Here is a 16,924-nt window from a genome sequence, read left to right as displayed (position 1 = left end):
TAGAGAACCTGTGGATTCGAACAGGAAATGAATTGTGTATCACCATGTTTTTCGATGTTTCATTTTGTGATGCGTTACATATCGTTATCCGAGAATGACTAGAGAAGGTGAGTAGTAATACCTTGTCTAGTTCACTTTGCAACACATCTTCTGTAATCTACCAAGCGTTCTTTCAAATTTCTTCGCATTAAGTTTTAAATTATAGGTCTTCAAGATGGTGTTAGAAGCAACGATGATTCTGTAAGAATTTATTTTTGTTAAATTATTGCTCTAACATGGCAGAATTGATAATTCAGAATGGATGATTAATGGTGATTATATACCTACGAGGTTTGAAGCTCAAAAGGATACTGTACATATGATTTTCAATCAAAAGATCAATGATAATCCGGAGAACATGTGTGGTTTAATGACAATTGGTGATAATAGGTATATGATTAATATTACGGCTTGAACGGTACTTTATGTTCAGCTATAAAATACTTTACAGAAATTCTAATCATATTAGTCCCCAAGTTCTTTCTACATTAACCAGAGATTATGGTAAATTCTTATCTGCAATGCACGACCTGCCTGTCCGAGGAAACGCAAAGTTTGGCGATGGTATACAGATTGCGCAGTTAGCCTTAAAGCATAGAGAAAACAAAATTCAACGTCAAAGAATTGTTGCATTTGTAGGTTCTCCTATTGTTGAGGACGAGAAAAATCTTATTCGTCTAGCCAAGCGTATGAAAAAGAATAATGTTGCTATTGATATCATTCACATTGGTGAGCTTCAGAATGAATCAGCTTTGCAGCATTTCATTGACGCTGCTAATTCAAGTGACAGTTGGTAAGTCTACGGATTTTTCGGACATTTTTGGCTTCTTTTTTTTACTAGTATTAACAATTTTAGTCATCTTGTCAGCATTCCACCTAGCCCGCAGTTACTTTCAGATTTGGTAAATCAATCCCCTATTGGACAAGGTGTAGTTGCTTCTCAAAACCAATTTGAGTATGGAGTCGATCCTAATCTTGACGTTGAATTGGCGTTAGCCTTGGAACTTTCAATGGCGGAGGAACGAGCACGTCAAGAAGTTGCTGCTCAAAAATCATCTGAAGAAACTGAGGATAAAAAAATGCAAGAATGATCCGAAGATGTCTACGATTCCTTATCCTTATGAAAGACAAATTAACGTTCTTGTACTTTACTAGCCATGCTTTATGCAGCAACGTTTAAATTAGATTGAATCCTAAAAATCATGATTTTTCAAAATATATCCAAAATAATAAATTGGCAGCATTTTGTTTCATTTTCGTAATTAGCATTGTAGAAAAGGTTAGCGCATTCTAGAAACACATTACTAGAAGGAAAGGTATTAATCTACAATCAAGGTAGCGTTAGTGGCATCCAATAATAAAAACGCCCCTAATATACGTGTCTGACTAGCTGTTTACCTTTCTTAATTTCAACATATACATAAACCAAAACAATTGTTTTCTTCAACTATCTATTATGACCAATAAAATGCAGACCCTTTACCCAAAATTTACTTGATCGCAATATAAAAACACACTTATTTGATCGTCATAAAAGACAATCCATTCCTTGTGTTTTCAACAGCAGATATATATTTCATATTTTCTTCATCAGTCCATTTTACTGATAGCTCATCCCATTTTTTGGTCTGGTATTCTTTTCTAAATTGTTGGCGAATAGCGTTTAATTTTGACATTTCGATGGGATTTCCAGTACCAGTATACAAAAGCAATAGAGAACCTTTTGGTAAGGAGTCGTATAAAAGACGAATTCTTCGATTAAAACGCTCTAAAGCAGAAGAATAGCTAGTTACTTGGTCCTCTTCTACCGAATCATTCTCTGTATCAGTATCAGAGTTGTTTTCTTGTTTTGTATTTCGATTAGCGTTCCACATAGCCGCATGCTCCAATTCGCGAAAACGACCCCACACGAAGTTATGCATGTCTGAAAGACTTACAACAGCGCTTACGACTTCATCATCATTCGCACAAGAAACGCTTTTATGAGCCGCTTTGCCAATGCACGACTCCGGATTACCATAGTCGGCAATTGCACCAATCAATGGAGTTGGCTGCTGTCGTGACAATCTATGAAAGATTGACTCAAAGTCTTGGTTAAACAACCCAAAGGCAGGTCCATTCTTAACTTTCAACTTTAGAAGATCCACACAAGCAAGAGCATCTTCTGCAGAATCGTGCCCCAGAGCTCCCGCTTTTTGTATCTCACGCCTCAACCACTTCGTTGCAAGCCATTTAAGCGATGGTTTTGAAGGGGGACCACGAGTGTGATTATAAATGTTTGCCGTATCAATGATATGAGGGTGTGTAAATTTTAAGCAATTAAGATCAGAATTTAGACTATGGCCTAAAAGAACGGTATTGTTGTCCACAGTCTTTTTTAAGTAAGATTGAACATCGGAAAGAACAGTAGTAACATTTCTCAGTTTTTCTTCAGTTATGCCAGAATACTGGGTAACATAATCAGTGACGGGTGATTCTGGTTTTACAAATTCGTCGTAAATAACCTCACTTTTCATGTCTACAATAGTTACTCTGGCTATTTCTAACCCGTTCTCAGTCCGCACCATTTCGCAATCAATAGCAAGAATTTTGGGATTTATAGGAGGAGAATGAAAATCTCCTGCAGAAGCAACCCATCCTGAAGGCTGAGTAACCTCTTCACCCTTCATGACAGTAGGATGTAATGGGTATTCGTCTTCAATGAAAGATTCATAACTCATTAAGTAATCAGATGGTTTGGAAAAACTAGCCATAGCACGTGTTTCTTTATCTCTTTTCTTCTTTTGTTCATTACTCAGAGGAGATTGCAAAAAGGCATTCACCGGAGAAAAGACACGAAATCGATCTCCAGGAGATCTCGTAGGCCATGCGCGATCAAACACTTCACAAAAATCAGGTAATTGAATGGGGCCATTTTCATTTAGCAAATTCGGCAGCAAAAATGAGTGCTTGTTGCCGCGCACGGGTTGAAACCCAAATTGACTAGGCTCCAATCCAGGAACTAAAAGTATCACTGCTCTATGAATCATTTGTTTATTTCTCACTAGAACCCATGAAGGAGCCTGTCCATCAGCTAAACACCAGAATACAAGCTCTTGTAGGTCGCTAATTTTTAGGGGTTTTTGAAGATTGTTTTCCGTAGTTTGCAATCTAGGGTAATTTTCTTCATTTAGCGGTTGCTGAGATTTTTTTAACTTTTTCTTTTTCTTTTTTTTACTCTGAGAGTCGTCATTAGAGTCTGGTGAATCTTTCACTCCATCATTTGAACCATCCATACTTAGGTCTTCTTTTTTTCGCTTCACTTTCCTTTTTTCTCCGTGTGAAGCAACATTCTTTGACTTTTTTTCAATGGAGTCTTCTTGGGTTATCCCATCCTGAAGTTCACCCATGCTTGAGGATCCCATCTTTGACATTTTTTATTTTGGTGGTATCACTATGGTGGTCGGCTATTCCGCGGGCAATGCATCTTCAGATCCTCGGAATACTAATGTGCTTATGTTGATTGCGAGTTTTTATTTGAATTGCAGGCTTTAGCATTGTCTTGTATTATATCCATTAACTAAGGATTTCAAATTTCTTTTTAATCCAAAAAATGTCACAATGACTACATGTTTACTTTAAGTGCTCAATGAGGATATACAAGGAATATACTCAGAAGGTTCAATAAATATTTGAATAAACGTATTTTATATTATACAAAAAAATTGAAATTAAGCAGATTCCAACCTTTTTTTATATTTTTTTCATTGCCTTTTCTGTAAACTCTCATCAATTTTGTTAATAATATCAATGATAATTTCGGAAGCAGGCGATTCAGGACATTCATCAATAAAGCTTTTTCCAAAATCACATGAACGTGCAATCAATGGGTCCAAAGGAATTTTACCCAAGAATGGTAGTCCCATTTCTTTTGCTAACGCTTCACCTCCTCCTGTAGTAATAGTGAATATATTAGACTTGCCTTTGCAAGAAGGACATACAAAACCGCTCATGTTCTCCACTAATCCAAGGATAGGGATGGACGCCTTTCTGCAAAAATCTATTTCTTTACGGACGTCTTGAAGAGCAACCTCTTGAGGAGTAGTAACTACAACAGCACCATCAATTCCGGAATTTTTAAAAAATTGAACCAAAGATAAATGTTCATCGCTAGTTCCCGGAGGAGTATCAACAATCAAATAGTCTAAATTTTCCCAGTTAACGTCTTTGATGAATTGTTTGATCAGCCCGTTTTTTTTGGGCCCCCTCCATATAACAGATGAATCTTCGCTTGGTAATAAAAATCCAATTGACATAACAGCCAAGTTAGGGCATACATAAATAGGGGACCAGCCTTTGCTTGATTGATGGGCTTCCTCCTTTTCAACACCCATTATTCTCGGAATTGAAGGCCCGCAAATATCCACGTCCATTAACCCGATCTGCTTGTCTTCTTCAAGCGATAACCCCCATGCTAATTGCGAAGAGAATGTGGACTTTCCAACACCTCCTTTACCTGATAAAACAAGAATTTTGTGCTTGATTTCTTTCAAGCGTTCTACAACCAATGGTAAATCTGGATCTTCTCCACGAGGTGCTGAAGCGCAAATTTGTTGATTAGGGCATCCTTCACATGCTGATGCAGTTCCTGCATTTTCAGATGACGGTCCGGGGCAATGCTCTGGTGCATCTAAAGGAACAGTTTCTTGGATTTGCATAGAAAAGCCAATATTAAAGCAAATGCTTAGTAAAAGTCTTTATTTCACGTGCTTAGTGAACTTTTAGTAGCTATTTTTGTAAACCACGTATGGTAAATTATAAGTGTAATCCGGTGTAAATTCTCTTCAAACGAATTTTTGCTAAAAGCTTTACCTCTTGTTTTACCACAATATTCTGACTAAGCTTGAAACCGTTTTACGATCTCTTGGCTAGTGGCAATGAGCTATATCGGTTTTCTACTAATCGAGTTCTAATTTTTTTACCGTAATACCCTAAAGTGTGTTAAAAGCAATGTTCATGAAAAAAATCACGTTGGAAGCATCGAAAATCAGATATTTCCAAATGAATTAAACGGCACTTAATTTTCCTTCGCTTCATTTTTACTATTCCAACAAATACATTACTTTACACTTAGCTTCTAATTTACCGAGAAACAGTTCATAAGATTAAAAAATAAAGAAACCGAAAATATAAAACCGATTTAAAGATCTTAGATTTGCACATGTAATTGAGTATTATACATGTAACCTTTTTAATGAACTTTCTACATCCGTCCTTTTTAAGCAGTAGAAGAAGCTTCAAGGGAGGGTCCAGCAGCTTCTTCAAAAGTGTTGGGTGGAACAGAGTACAAGCGTAAAATAGGTCTGTTGGGATCCTTTACAAGGACATATTTTCCATCAGGCATTTTCAAACAGACATCTGCAATAGTACGAACAATACCCCAACCATTAGACAAACTTAAGTTCATTTGGGAAGCCAAATCAGCAGGCTTATAAGCTACAACACCCAAAATGCCGTGGTGCTGAGCGTCACGGGCATTTGAACGACTGACAAAACCAACCTTCATGCTATCAACACCAGCCAATAAAGCTTCGACAGTCCAACGGGCAAGCTTGCAACTATTGTTCTTCATTTCAGTGGCAAACACAGCACCTCTTTGACTTTCGAGCTTGGAACGCCAATCCACAGAACCAGTAACATTTGTAAATTTGGGATCGTACTCATTAAGAGCCTTGATAGAAATGTATTGAACATCGTTCGCAGGATTTTTAACATAACCGTCAACTTCGGTACGAACCATTAGCTTAACAGGCTTTTCGTCTGTCTCGAGAGAAAGATCAACATCCCGATAGATATAACCGTGAGCAGCCAATGGCTCACTTTCTTCCTTAGAATTATAGAAGGGATTGGGATGAGGTAATTTATATTTCTCTTCTTCGGTTTCACGTAAAGCTTGGACGCAGAAGTTTTGGTTAATGTACGTAGCTTCGACAGAAAGGGCTCCAGGAGAATTAACACCTTCGCGGTTGTCAGCGTCCATGGGAGAATCGTATGCGTTTTCATTGACAGTGAGATAATCAAAAGGTCCGCCTTCACGTTTGTCAAAGAATAGCTTTCCACTTTGGTGAGTAATTACAATATCCCAGGGATACACTGAGCGAGTTGAACACATCAATAAAGACAAAATGGAATCCGTAATGAAAATGTTAGCATCACTATTAAGAGCGAGTTTTTGGATAACGGGGTCTTCAGTAGTGGTAGGGTTGTAATGAACACGGTCCAAGGCTTGTAATGGTTTTTCTGATTTAACATGAATCTTGTCAAAAGATTTGTCATAAGGATAAATATAACCATATGAATCCACAGTAACAGGAGCAGCAGCAGCTAAATTGAGCTTAGATAAATGGCTGAACTCAACCTCGTCAAGAAGCTGCCAGTCGTCACCAACAGTAACACTGGCGTTGCGAAGACGTTGATGTTTATCATAATCCTTCCAACCAAACCGACGACCTCTTGCTCCTCCAGCGCCTGAGGATCTAGAAACCACTGTATCACCTGCACCTCTTCCACCAGAAGAACCGTAGCGACCGCCACGACCACCTCGTTGAACGTTTTGTCCTCTACCGCGAACCTTCAATAAAGTGCCGCCGTTGCGAGCGGAAGTGCGTGTACGATTGACAGAACCACGATCGATCACCGAGAAACTGGATTCGTCCTCCGAATGCTGATAACCAAAAATGGACGACGCGCCATAACCATAAGTTTGATATTGGTCACGGAAACGACCAGCAAATGCTCCTTGACGTCCACGTTGTTCACGTCCATCTTTAGGTTGATCAACAGACCAATCTGCAATTTTTCCAAGACGGTCACCTTTACTAAAAGGAGCATAAGGAATATCACCTCCTATCTGTTCCGTTTCAGGAGGTCCCCATGCTGATTTTACGGGTGCTAACTCAGGCAATTTAAATCCAGTTGCCATTTGGGAGTGGTGAAGTTTTCTTCGAAGTGGACGCCAGTATAGTGTGCAAACGAACTGGGAGACGCTAAAACACCAAAGCCAACAATGGTAATATTTGAAGTTCTAAAGCTTTATTTGTAATACAAAAGTACTTAAATGTAATATATATACTTTTTGGTTCGTGAAAAAGTTAAATGTTATACATTTCCTTTTGCAATCAAGGTGCTATATTTGTAGAAAAACTACATCTATTAACAATTAGTATATGTTACTGTATTTATCAAACTACTTCTTTATTTGTGAACCCACATGCCTATTCAGAAGACGATATGTGGAAATCTCAACCACTCACTACATTATAAAACTATAGTAGGTAGAATTACTTTATCATACTAGCAGGTTATATCAGCACTAAATGTTATTAAATTAAAAAATGGGAGAAATTGATATTGAAATAAAAGATATGTTATGCTATAATTTAAAACTGATTACGACATCAGACTTTGCCTTTATAGTCATTGTCTCAAGGCTTAAATGTTTCTGACAAAAGCATGTTTTAGAAAATTTTAATTTCGTCAACGCTGTCTTTTGAAGAAAGAAAAAAATGAACGCCAAGGTTCTCAGACATTCTCTCTTTTCTGTCATCACATGTCGCATAAAAAATATACACATCTAATCCTATTAAAACAATTGTTTGCGAAGAAATTAATGTATAAAAACGGAAAGCACCAAATATTAAGCAGTGTTAAATGACCGCAAAAGCTGCTAAGTAGCAAAGGAGAGAGTTTAGTGCATCACATGATAAAGGATCGCATTGACAGCCTAGCACACGCAAGGAAAAAGAATGATAAAGTATGAATTTAAAATATTAATAATAATGATGGAAATATGTGAGGTCTCTATTAAAGAAACGGAACTAACTTCCTCCAACCCCGTTTTCTTTGCGCTAATCCCTTATAATGATTTATTTCATCTAGGCAGTCCCTTCCATAATTACAGCCTGCCAAGTTTACCAAGAAGTCTCCTTCTTTTTGGTTATAAAAGAAACGAGGATTTTCACCTTCACCAGCACAAGCACCTGGAGGATATGAATTGAAAAGGCGAAGAGGAACGAATCCCATGCCGCTTCGAAGCCAAGCATTATTCTCGTAGAAGTACTCAATTGCATTTTGCTCATCGTGAGGCCAATCCATGTGCTTTTGCCCATAGACTACTGGATCCCAAAGGAAGTCCATCAATCTGCTAGTCCAATCACTTCGACGAACCAGAAAAGAACCCAAACTGAAACCGTTGCAATCTTGCCCTAAAATAAAGTTGATATCTTCACTATAGTCAACAAATGGAATTTCGTGGAAATTTTTTGGATTGAACTCCATGCTATCAGTAATATTCCTGGTCGCAATATGGTCAAGTCTGTTAATAATAAGCTTTTCAAGAGAATATTGAGGTTCCATGATGAATGTTGTTAAATCGACCCACCAAAACCATTCAGCATGAGGGTATTTCTTCATGGCTTCCATGATATAATCTGCTTTTTCCCAAGATTCACGCCATTCATGAGCATATCGTCTCTTTAAGCCTGTGCTCTTCACAAAGAAATGATATCCGTGCCTTTCAGCGTATTTCTTCTTGTTCTCCGTTGAAATCTTCTCCAGCTCCCATTGTCTGGGACTTTTTACATCTAAAACGCCACCTCCGATGTTATTGACAAATATCATAACAACATTACTCTCTTTGGGACGCGTCAAGAGTGTATGCTTTAAAAAGTAGCCTGAGCAGAGCAACAGTACCACAAAGACGAATAACCTATGTAGATGCGTCTTGGTAAAATACTTCCTTCTAGTATCACCTTCTTTGGAATCAAGTACATTGGAAGTGCCTGGCTTAGGGTAAGGAAAGGATTTAAACTTAGCTAATGCTTCTGACTTCTTTTTGGGGTTCCACATTTTTTAATATAATATAAGACTCGACGTTTACGTTAATTCTTCTTATTAACCTTTAAATTATATATTTTCGAATGATAATATGACTACGGCAATGCCGTTTGAGGTTTCACACAGAACTAGGCTGTTTGGCAAAGGCGAAAGTCGTGAGCAAGTAACGTCCCAGTGTATCAAAGCTGGCATAGCCTTGTCGTCGAGTAAATAGCCAAAGTACGCGATAACGTCGGTAAAGTTAAGTAGATTCTGATTGCATAATTTTATTTATTTGTTTACTCAAAAAGTTTTAGCACTTTTATTCTCGCGTTCATCTACTCAGATATGCTAAATAAATTAGCGATAGAAATTTTCCATAAAATATGTCAGTTGCAAAGACTCTGACAGATTTCTCATGGTTTGACGATGAAGGTATTTAGTTTAGTAAACAAATAATTATCAGCTACCAACTAATTTAACAATTCTGTTTTAGGAAAAGTGTAAACAACCATGAGAAGGAAACTTGGCAGCAACTCGAATTAAGGATTCGGCATGTAAAAAATTAGATATTGTTAAACAATCATTCTAATGTAACAATTGATAAAACATCACTGAAATTCTGTTAAATGAAACAATATTACTAATATTCGATTCAGCATTTAAGACATTTAATTAATCCTCGTTATTTGCCATCATGACAACACCGTGTTTCGTCGTATTTTCATACGCGCTATTATATATCGCTTGCAATGTTTATTCATTCATTCTATATTATAAGTGTTGAAAAATATTTAAATTTATTTATTTTTTAAACCAAAATTAAATTCAACTGGTATATATCGCTCTTGCTTCATTTTTCTTGTTTCATACGTGAGGAATCTATCGGTTTTACATAATTTTTTACGAATTAACGAAGTTCGTTATAGCATTTTACTATTAGTAAATAGCGTTATTTTCATACTATATCTTATTTAAAAATTGTGCATAGCTCCGTTTCAATAATGACAATGTTAAACGAGTTTTGCATATGTTAACAACGAGAAAATGCCTCTTTTTAGACCTCCTTATTCGTAAATGACTAGGAAATCCTTCTGCCTGAACCTCTAGTTCTCCAGAAAATCGTTAACATGGCGTCGCTCTTTGATATCAATGCAGCTGCTGCTGTAAAGTAAGTGTAAAATTTTACGAATGCCTGTATTAACAATTTAGGGATTATTCCATAAAACCTCGACTCTCTTACAATACTGTAAATTCTATTACTGGTCCTCTAGTAATTTTAGAGTACGTTTTCTGAGCCTTTTAGCCGTACTTTGATGAATTATTGCTAACTCTGCTATAGCAACATTCGTAGACCTCAGTACAATGAGATTGTTAATCTAAACCTACCGGTAAGTGCCCTTGAGAAATTATATATCTTGGAAGATGTGTTTCTTAATGTCTTCTGTTTCTTATTTCGTTACTTTATTAATGCTAATTAATAGGATGGTTCCGTTCGTTCTGGTCAAGTCTTAGAAGTTGCAGGTCATAAAGCCATTGTACAAGTTTTCGAAGGCACTTCTGGAGTCGATGTTAGAAAAACTACCATTGATTTTACTGGTCATTCCATGCGTATCCCTGTTTCAGAAGATATGCTTGGTCGTGTTTTCAATGGTTCTGGTTTACCAATTGATAAAGGACCCAACTTGCTTGCTGAAGATTATCTTGATATCAATGGTTCTCCTATCAATCCTTATGCCCGTATTTATCCCGAGGAGATGATTCAAACTGGTATATCTTCGATTGATGGTTTAAATAGTATTGCTCGTGGTCAAAAGATTCCTATCTTTTCTGCTGCTGGTCTTCCCCACAATGAAATCGCTGCTCAAATTTGTCGTCAGGCCGGTCTTGTAAAACGTCCTACTAAAGATGTTCACGATGGTCATGAAGATAACTTTTCCATCGTGTTTGCAGCAATGGGTGTTAATTTAGAAACCGCCCGTTTCTTCCAACGTGATTTCGAAGAAAATGGATCTTTTGAGCGTGTTACCCTTTTCCTTAACTTGGCCAATGACCCCACAATTGAACGTATCATTACTCCTCGTCTTGCTCTTTCAGCATCTGAATTTTTGGCTTATCAAACTGAAAAGCACGTTCTTACTATTCTTACCGACATGACTTCTTACGCAGATGCTCTTCGTGAAGTTTCAGCTGCTCGAGAGGAAGTTCCCGGACGTCGTGGTTATCCTGGTTATATGTATACTGACTTGTCTACTATTTACGAACGTGCCGGTCGTGTGGAGGGTCGTAACGGTTCAATTACTCAAATTCCTATTTTGACTATGCCTAATGACGGTATGTTTTTGTAAATCTTTTTTTTAATTGCTAATTTTTTCTTAGATATTACTCATCCCATTCCAGATTTGACTGGTTACATTACCGAGGGTCAGATTTTCGTAGATCGTCAACTTCACAACAATGCCATATATCCTCCCATTAATGTTTTGCCCTCTCTTTCTCGTCTGATGAAGTCTGCCATTGGTGAAGGAATGACTAGAAATGATCATGGTGATGTTTCTAACCAGCTGTATGCAATGTATGCCATCGGTCGTGATGCTGCTTCCATGAAATCAGTAGTTGGCGAGGAAGCCCTTTCTCAAGAAGATCGCCTTGCTCTTGAATTTTTGGGTAAATTTGAAAAGACTTTCATTAGTCAAGGTGCTTACGAGAATCGTACTATTTTTGAAACACTGGATTTGGCTTGGTCCCTCCTTCGCATCTTCCCTCGTGAGATGTTAACTCGTATTCCTAAGAAGATTTTGGATCAATATTATTCAAGATCCTCTGCCTATACTGAATCTTCCAAAGATGTTATAGACAACACTCCTGAAAGCTCTTAGTTTTTTGACGCTGCAAATACAGACCAAATAATCGCTAATTTTGAAATGTCCTTGAATCGTTATTTTCGGTGCAATTATCTAATGCTATTTGTTTGTTGGTGATTTGGAAAGAAGACTGTTATAGATACTGATTCAAGGTGCAATTGCTTCGTTATTAATTTAACACAATGTCATAAATAACATTTATCTATTTATGTCTATTATGTGAGTTCATATTGAAGTTACAATCACTACAAAGGAAACATATAAATTACTATTGAAAGTGCCTTAAAGTTTGTAAATTCAATTTATAAATAATAAAAGTCCAAAAAATGTAGACAGTTTAAACGTTCATAAACCTAGGCTGCAAGTTACTCCATCGGCGTACAGGGTTTGTATCAGCTAGCTGGATGCAATAATCATACGAAAACGCAGCTTGTTTTAAATCACCGAGTTGACGAAATATTTCTGCAGTATAATACCAAGCTTCTGGTAGATCCCAGCCATACTGCAAAGTACAGCTCGATAAAATAGCATCTGCTCTATTTCTACGAGAATGCATAGGCCCATAGCCACCTTGTAAAAGACACTTTGCAAGGGCCGTCGAAATTAAGGGATCCTCCGGGTCTAAATAATGAGCAACGTCAAGTTGCTCATACCCTTCAACTTCTTTTCCCTGTTGTAGTAAAGATAAACCATTTAAATAGTACACCCAAGCACATTCATGGTCTATTTTTTTAGCTTCTAGTAAAGCGCTTCGTGCTTGATCATCATTTCCACTTTTAAGGAAAAGAGATGCAGCGGTAAGCCAAAGCTTCTGATTGAGATATGATACGGTTTTACCACGACGTAACTGAAAATTTTCTTTATAGGAAGAGTGGGATTTTTTGCTTAAAACAGTAGATCTCTTAAGCGATGATTTCCTGGAAAACCCAAGAATACTTCCTTTTTCATTTTCCACATCTTTAGAGATTTTCTTGGATGATTTAATGGATTGAATAGTCGATCGTTCTAAAAGCGTTGATAATTCATCTGACGATCCTTCCTTTGATATCCTGTACTCATTCAAATCAAAAATACTAGCAAATAATGTAAATATTTCATCCTGGATATCCAGAGTAGCTTCTACGCCTTTTTCGGCTTCAAAAAGAGCTAGTTTCGTAATCAATAAATCGACCAAAGCGCAGCGGTCATTAAATGTCAAATTTGTCAAACTAATCTCAATAGTGCCATCTTCATTGACATGATTAATGCCCCAAGTTTCAAATACACTATCGATCAGCTTAATTCCTGCTGCGTATTGTTCAGAACAAGACACACACAAAACCAAAAGATGCCAAGATACAATACTGTACTTAGGGTTCACCTCAAGAAGTCGCCGAACAATTTGCATTGCATCAGTAATGGCACGTCTCTCCGAATATTGCATAGCCAAATGGAAAAGTGCATTTGTATTGGTTGGTTGCTTTTCTAGACATTTCTGGTAAGATTGGACGCTCTTCTGGTGATATCTTTCCCTTAACGAAGGGTTGTTAGCTTGATAATACATGAAAGAATAAGCAACTCCTTCTGTATGATAAATTAAAGGAGCAATATCGTCACGTTTCAGTAAATCATAATCAGAAGCAATTTTTGTAATATAATCAAGTATTTCAGAAACTTTTTTCAAATTACGAAGATATTGCGCATAAACGGTCATCATAACGGAGCATACTTCAATAATACTTTTCGGTTCATCAACAAACACTGGTTTGATATCAGAAAAAGAGCCAGCGACATCTGAATTTTTTCTTGCTAACCGTTCGTGAGATTTTACGCATAGAAACTTGTAAATTTCAAAAGCCTCGCTAGCTTCTTCAAATTCCTCAATATGCCTTAAAAAAAATACCAAAGAACGAAAAATTTGTTGTGCTTGGAAGCATTTTCCAGTAAGCTGATAAAGCATTCGAATCAAGCTGACAGTGATATCGTAAGATTTCTCTGTGTTTATCCATATTGATGTTGCAAGTTCAATAAATTCAACGGCGAACATGTTTTGATCACCAGCTTTAGGAAAAGAGGTAAAGTTACATAACAAAGACCCATAATCGAGGACAAGTTGAGGCCAATTTAAATAAAGATTTTTAACCGGACTTTTAGTAAAAATTTTTGATCCATTTGTATTAGTTCTTAAAATATGTTCCAAATATTTAATAGCTTGTCTGCTGGTAACTAGTTTATAAAGCAAATTCACGGACTTATGCTCGGTAAAATAGCTCAAGCATGTAGTAAGTATATTAGCTCTTTCTAATTGACTCGAACAAGCGCTTACAGACATTTGAGCATACAATGAATATGCAAGATCGCACCATCTTGTAAGTTCCGGTAAAGGCTTCTTGCCAATATTGGCATTTTGAATTAAGCCAATGGCCGAACGAACGTATTGATATGCAACTTCATCGTTAGCTTGAGCATATTGAGCTAGCGATGATAGCACTGTTGCTTGTAGGATGCATATACCAGTGGAAGTTTCAGTCCACGGAATTCCTTGAGGAGACCAATCTAAATCTACGGCTTCGGGAAATTTACGCTGTACAATGTATAATAACAAGCGTATGGATGTCTCCTGAAGCTTCTCATCTTCTGTGGCATTTTGAATGTTCAATGAGTTTAATTGACTTAGAAGAGGGTCGGTACGAGCACTGGGTAAAGCCGGAATTAGGGAATACTGATTATCTATTAATTTAGGCTCCAAAACGTTTGCAATATTTTTTAGTTCAGCAGTTAATGCTGATTTAAGAGAAGCTTCAATTTTTGCTAATTCACAAACGACTAAAAAAAGGTTAGTCTAGATGACAAGTGGAAAACTTTGACTGTAAATCACTCACAGGACTTTGAAGAGTTATGCTTATGCAATTTTCTAGCAACCTCAGGAATTGCCTGCCAATCTCCATTACATCTTGTTTGTTCTAGTTTTAGTTCATAGGTTTTTGCTTTAGCCTATATCAGTCAGTATGAAAACTCATAGTTTAGACGTACGGAAAACATGAATTTTTTTATAACTTGGTATTTGTATATATAAAGAGAAAAAAAAGGTCAAACGCAGTAGTTGGAACGTAAAATTCGTTTATAGAACTTTGAACGCAAACTTTAAATAAATTGATATATATTTACAGTAACAAGAAAAACGAAGGAATTGTAAAAAGAAAAGGTTTAAAGAAGGTATTTAACGCCTCAAGAATACCAAGATGAAGGAATTTTGATGGTTCGATATATGGAGTAGGCCAAGGTTGAATGGAGGTGCGTAACCGTCGGCATGAGAAAGTAATTGAGATATTGAGCTAAGTAAAGAAAAAGTAGTGTATACCAAGTTTTTTGCTTTAAGGGTTCTTTAATAAATACATGAAGCAAATAAGATTAAATAATTAGCGTACAAGTTAGCCAGAGTACGAATAGTTGAATATGATGACACTTTCGTGATCCATATAAGAATAAGCTGGATGTCTTCGTCAATGAAGTGCTTGTAAAGTTAGCACACGAAGCAACTTTATACTAAGAAGGGTGCTATTAACCATGATGAAGTTGATCGTCAAAACTATGCTTTAATCTGCTATCCACCTGAATTTTGAGTCGAAAGATTTATGGGAGAAAAATTAAATTTTTATACTAAAGTTAAGTGTAACATAATACAATTAAGCAAATTCATTATCATACTATTTAGTAGAACGGAGCAACAACATGCAGAAGACTACAAGAGTTTAAACTGCGGGTCCCGCGTTGTTGTCCTGAAGCAAAGGAGCACTCTCGCCTGTTAAAGCAGCGCGTCTCTGTCTGTAGGGAAGGAGGAAGAGAAGAGCAGCGAAAAGGGTCATGAGACCAGCAATGATAAAGGCGAAAATGTGTTGCAAGGCAAAGAGGTGAATAAACATTTGTCCAATACCGATTGAAAGGAAAAGGTATGCGCTGACGAGGGAAAGAGCCCAGTCATGGAATCCTAAAATAGGAACAAGATACATGGCGGCAAAGAACCAGATAAACACATTAGAAAAGACGCGGCAACCAATGCCGGTGCAGTGTAAAGCGGCAGAGAAGGCATAAACAACGAACCAAAGAGACTTGCCAAAAACAAGTTTCGAGGGCAACTTCATGCTAATCATCTCAACAAAACCATTTCTCAAGCGAAGCGATTGGCCGTACATGGTGAAAGAAGATGAGAATAGACACAAGGAAAAGAATGCAGTCCAGTACAGCTTCTCACGGGTAAATGCCCAGACGGTAAACACGACAAATACATTGTACCAGATAGATGTGTGAATAATGGAGAAGGTAAAATCGTTTACCTGATCACCAAGCATTAAAAGGGGCACAATCATCAAAAGGAAAGACAAGTATTCGACCAAGAGGTAGCCACCAAGCATGAACTTGTTGGCGAAAAATGGAGTGGCATGGTGATTGTAAACCCATTCAAGAGATGGTTTGGTAAACAAATGAGCCAAAAGGGTAGCAAAGCTTACACCCAAGGCTAAGACGAGCCCAATAATGTATTTTGACTCACGAGTAATTTGCATATTGAACAATTAAGTAGTAGGCGAAAGAATAAGAAGAAACTAGCGGTAATATTAATAGTACGAATTGGAAGAAGAAGAAAAAATTAAATTACAGGTCTTCTTTCCCGGAGATAGTAAAAGTAGCGAAGCGGCAATTTTCAACCACTTTTGGAATTTGGTTTGTTTGTGTTTTTTTAGATATTAACTAGGTTCCGGCAATACGCAAGGAATTGACGATAAACTAAGCAACAGCCTATGAAAGTCAAACTTTTTAAATTGAATAAAATCGTTGGTAAATACGACTTAAAAAAATTGAATTCTTCTGCAACAATTCCTCGTAACAAACAGTAGCAAAATCCTAAGCTTTTCTTTAAAAGCTAAACCAAGTGTTTGAAGTGGATTAAAAGTAAATTGTGTTAGAAAGCAACGTTATACGCAAACTTGCAAATATGTATGGGAGAGGGAAGGTCATAAAAGTGCGAGAGATTTAATATATATAGGCAGACTATTTAAATTTAGCAGACTGCAGAAACTGCCCAACCCATGCCTCCTTCCATCATCATATTCCTTCGTAATGCTTACGCAACGATGCCTTGGCATCAGCTGAAACCATGTATCATGGAGTAACATGTTACGTATATCGATGGG

The 16,924-nt window shown here is 37.1% G+C and overlaps 8 protein-coding genes and 7 long non-coding RNA genes across 15 annotated transcripts; 7 read left to right on the top strand and 8 right to left on the bottom strand.

The window, feature by feature from the left end:
- Positions 1 to 154: 154 nt before the first annotated feature.
- On the top strand, positions 155 to 1,300 carry rpn10 (19S proteasome regulatory subunit Rpn10). The gene is made up of 4 exons (NM_001020056.3): positions 155 to 240; positions 283 to 429; positions 509 to 832; positions 896 to 1,300. Exons 1-4 carry the CDS (start codon positions 215 to 217, stop codon positions 1,128 to 1,130), a joined length of 732 nt encoding a protein of 243 aa, NP_594628.1. The 5' UTR covers positions 155 to 214; the 3' UTR covers positions 1,131 to 1,300.
- On the bottom strand, positions 487 to 1,413 carry SPOM_SPNCRNA.999. Its single transcript, NR_151394.1, has one exon. It is a non-coding gene; the product is annotated as a non-coding RNA, possible alternative UTR (long non-coding RNA).
- On the top strand, positions 1,401 to 4,774 carry SPOM_SPNCRNA.998. Its single transcript, NR_151393.1, has one exon. It is a non-coding gene; the product is annotated as a non-coding RNA (long non-coding RNA).
- On the bottom strand, positions 1,461 to 3,441 carry rex1 (putative ribonuclease H70). Its single transcript, NM_001020055.3, has one exon. The coding sequence runs from the start codon at positions 3,426 to 3,428 to the stop codon at positions 1,557 to 1,559; it is 1,872 nt and encodes a 623-aa protein (NP_594627.3). The 5' UTR covers positions 3,429 to 3,441; the 3' UTR covers positions 1,461 to 1,556.
- SPOM_SPNCRNA.563 lies at positions 3,670 to 4,659 on the top strand. Its single transcript, NR_150933.1, has one exon. It is a non-coding gene; the product is annotated as a non-coding RNA (long non-coding RNA).
- nbp35 (Fe-sulfur cluster assembly ATPase Nbp35) lies at positions 3,687 to 4,944 on the bottom strand. The gene has a single exon (NM_001020054.3). The coding sequence runs from the start codon at positions 4,734 to 4,736 to the stop codon at positions 3,783 to 3,785; it is 954 nt and encodes a 317-aa protein (NP_594626.1). The 5' UTR covers positions 4,737 to 4,944; the 3' UTR covers positions 3,687 to 3,782.
- Positions 4,945 to 5,109: 165 nt separating this feature from the next.
- Positions 5,110 to 7,011, bottom strand: moe1 (translation initiation factor eIF3d). The gene has a single exon (NM_001020053.3). The coding sequence runs from the start codon at positions 6,998 to 7,000 to the stop codon at positions 5,297 to 5,299; it is 1,704 nt and encodes a 567-aa protein (NP_594625.1). The 5' UTR covers positions 7,001 to 7,011; the 3' UTR covers positions 5,110 to 5,296.
- SPOM_SPNCRNA.4057 lies at positions 5,420 to 9,489 on the top strand. Its single transcript, NR_193418.1, has one exon. It is a non-coding gene; the product is annotated as a non-coding RNA (long non-coding RNA).
- Positions 7,609 to 9,061, bottom strand: gmh5 (alpha-1,2-galactosyltransferase). Its single transcript, NM_001020052.3, has one exon. It carries the CDS (start codon positions 8,923 to 8,925, stop codon positions 7,882 to 7,884), a length of 1,044 nt encoding a protein of 347 aa, NP_594624.1. The 5' UTR covers positions 8,926 to 9,061; the 3' UTR covers positions 7,609 to 7,881.
- Positions 9,490 to 9,978: 489 nt separating the features above from the next.
- vma2 (V-type ATPase V1 subunit B) lies at positions 9,979 to 12,038 on the top strand. Its single transcript, NM_001020051.3, has 5 exons — positions 9,979 to 10,063; positions 10,105 to 10,176; positions 10,235 to 10,283; positions 10,377 to 11,226; positions 11,272 to 12,038. Exons 1-5 carry the CDS (start codon positions 10,023 to 10,025, stop codon positions 11,769 to 11,771), a joined length of 1,512 nt encoding a protein of 503 aa, NP_594623.1. The 5' UTR covers positions 9,979 to 10,022; the 3' UTR covers positions 11,772 to 12,038.
- On the bottom strand, positions 9,987 to 11,884 carry SPOM_SPNCRNA.4056. The gene has a single exon (NR_193417.1). It is a non-coding gene; the product is annotated as a non-coding RNA (long non-coding RNA).
- On the bottom strand, positions 11,905 to 15,015 carry ypp1 (cargo transport protein Ypp1). The gene is made up of 3 exons (NM_001020050.3): positions 14,769 to 15,015; positions 14,618 to 14,729; positions 11,905 to 14,561 (listed from the first exon to the last, which is right to left on the bottom strand). The coding sequence occupies exons 1-3, from the start codon at positions 14,775 to 14,777 to the stop codon at positions 12,094 to 12,096; spliced, it is 2,589 nt and encodes an 862-aa protein (NP_594622.1). The 5' UTR covers positions 14,778 to 15,015; the 3' UTR covers positions 11,905 to 12,093.
- Positions 13,267 to 13,931, top strand: SPOM_SPNCRNA.997. Its single transcript, NR_151392.1, has one exon. It is a non-coding gene; the product is annotated as a non-coding RNA (long non-coding RNA).
- Positions 15,016 to 15,228: 213 nt separating the features above from the next.
- On the top strand, positions 15,229 to 16,363 carry SPOM_SPNCRNA.4055. Its single transcript, NR_193416.1, has one exon. It is a non-coding gene; the product is annotated as a non-coding RNA (long non-coding RNA).
- Positions 15,318 to 16,740, bottom strand: SPOM_SPAC637.03 (uncharacterized protein). The gene has a single exon (NM_001020049.3). It carries the CDS (start codon positions 16,295 to 16,297, stop codon positions 15,488 to 15,490), a length of 810 nt encoding a protein of 269 aa, NP_594621.1. The 5' UTR covers positions 16,298 to 16,740; the 3' UTR covers positions 15,318 to 15,487.
- Positions 16,741 to 16,924: the final 184 nt, after the last annotated feature.

Source organism: Schizosaccharomyces pombe (genome assembly GCF_000002945.2).
Source record: "Schizosaccharomyces pombe strain 972h- genome assembly, chromosome: I".
Lineage (NCBI taxonomy): Eukaryota > Fungi > Ascomycota > Schizosaccharomycetes > Schizosaccharomycetales > Schizosaccharomycetaceae > Schizosaccharomyces > Schizosaccharomyces pombe.
This window is presented reverse-complemented; position numbering and strand designations above follow the sequence as displayed.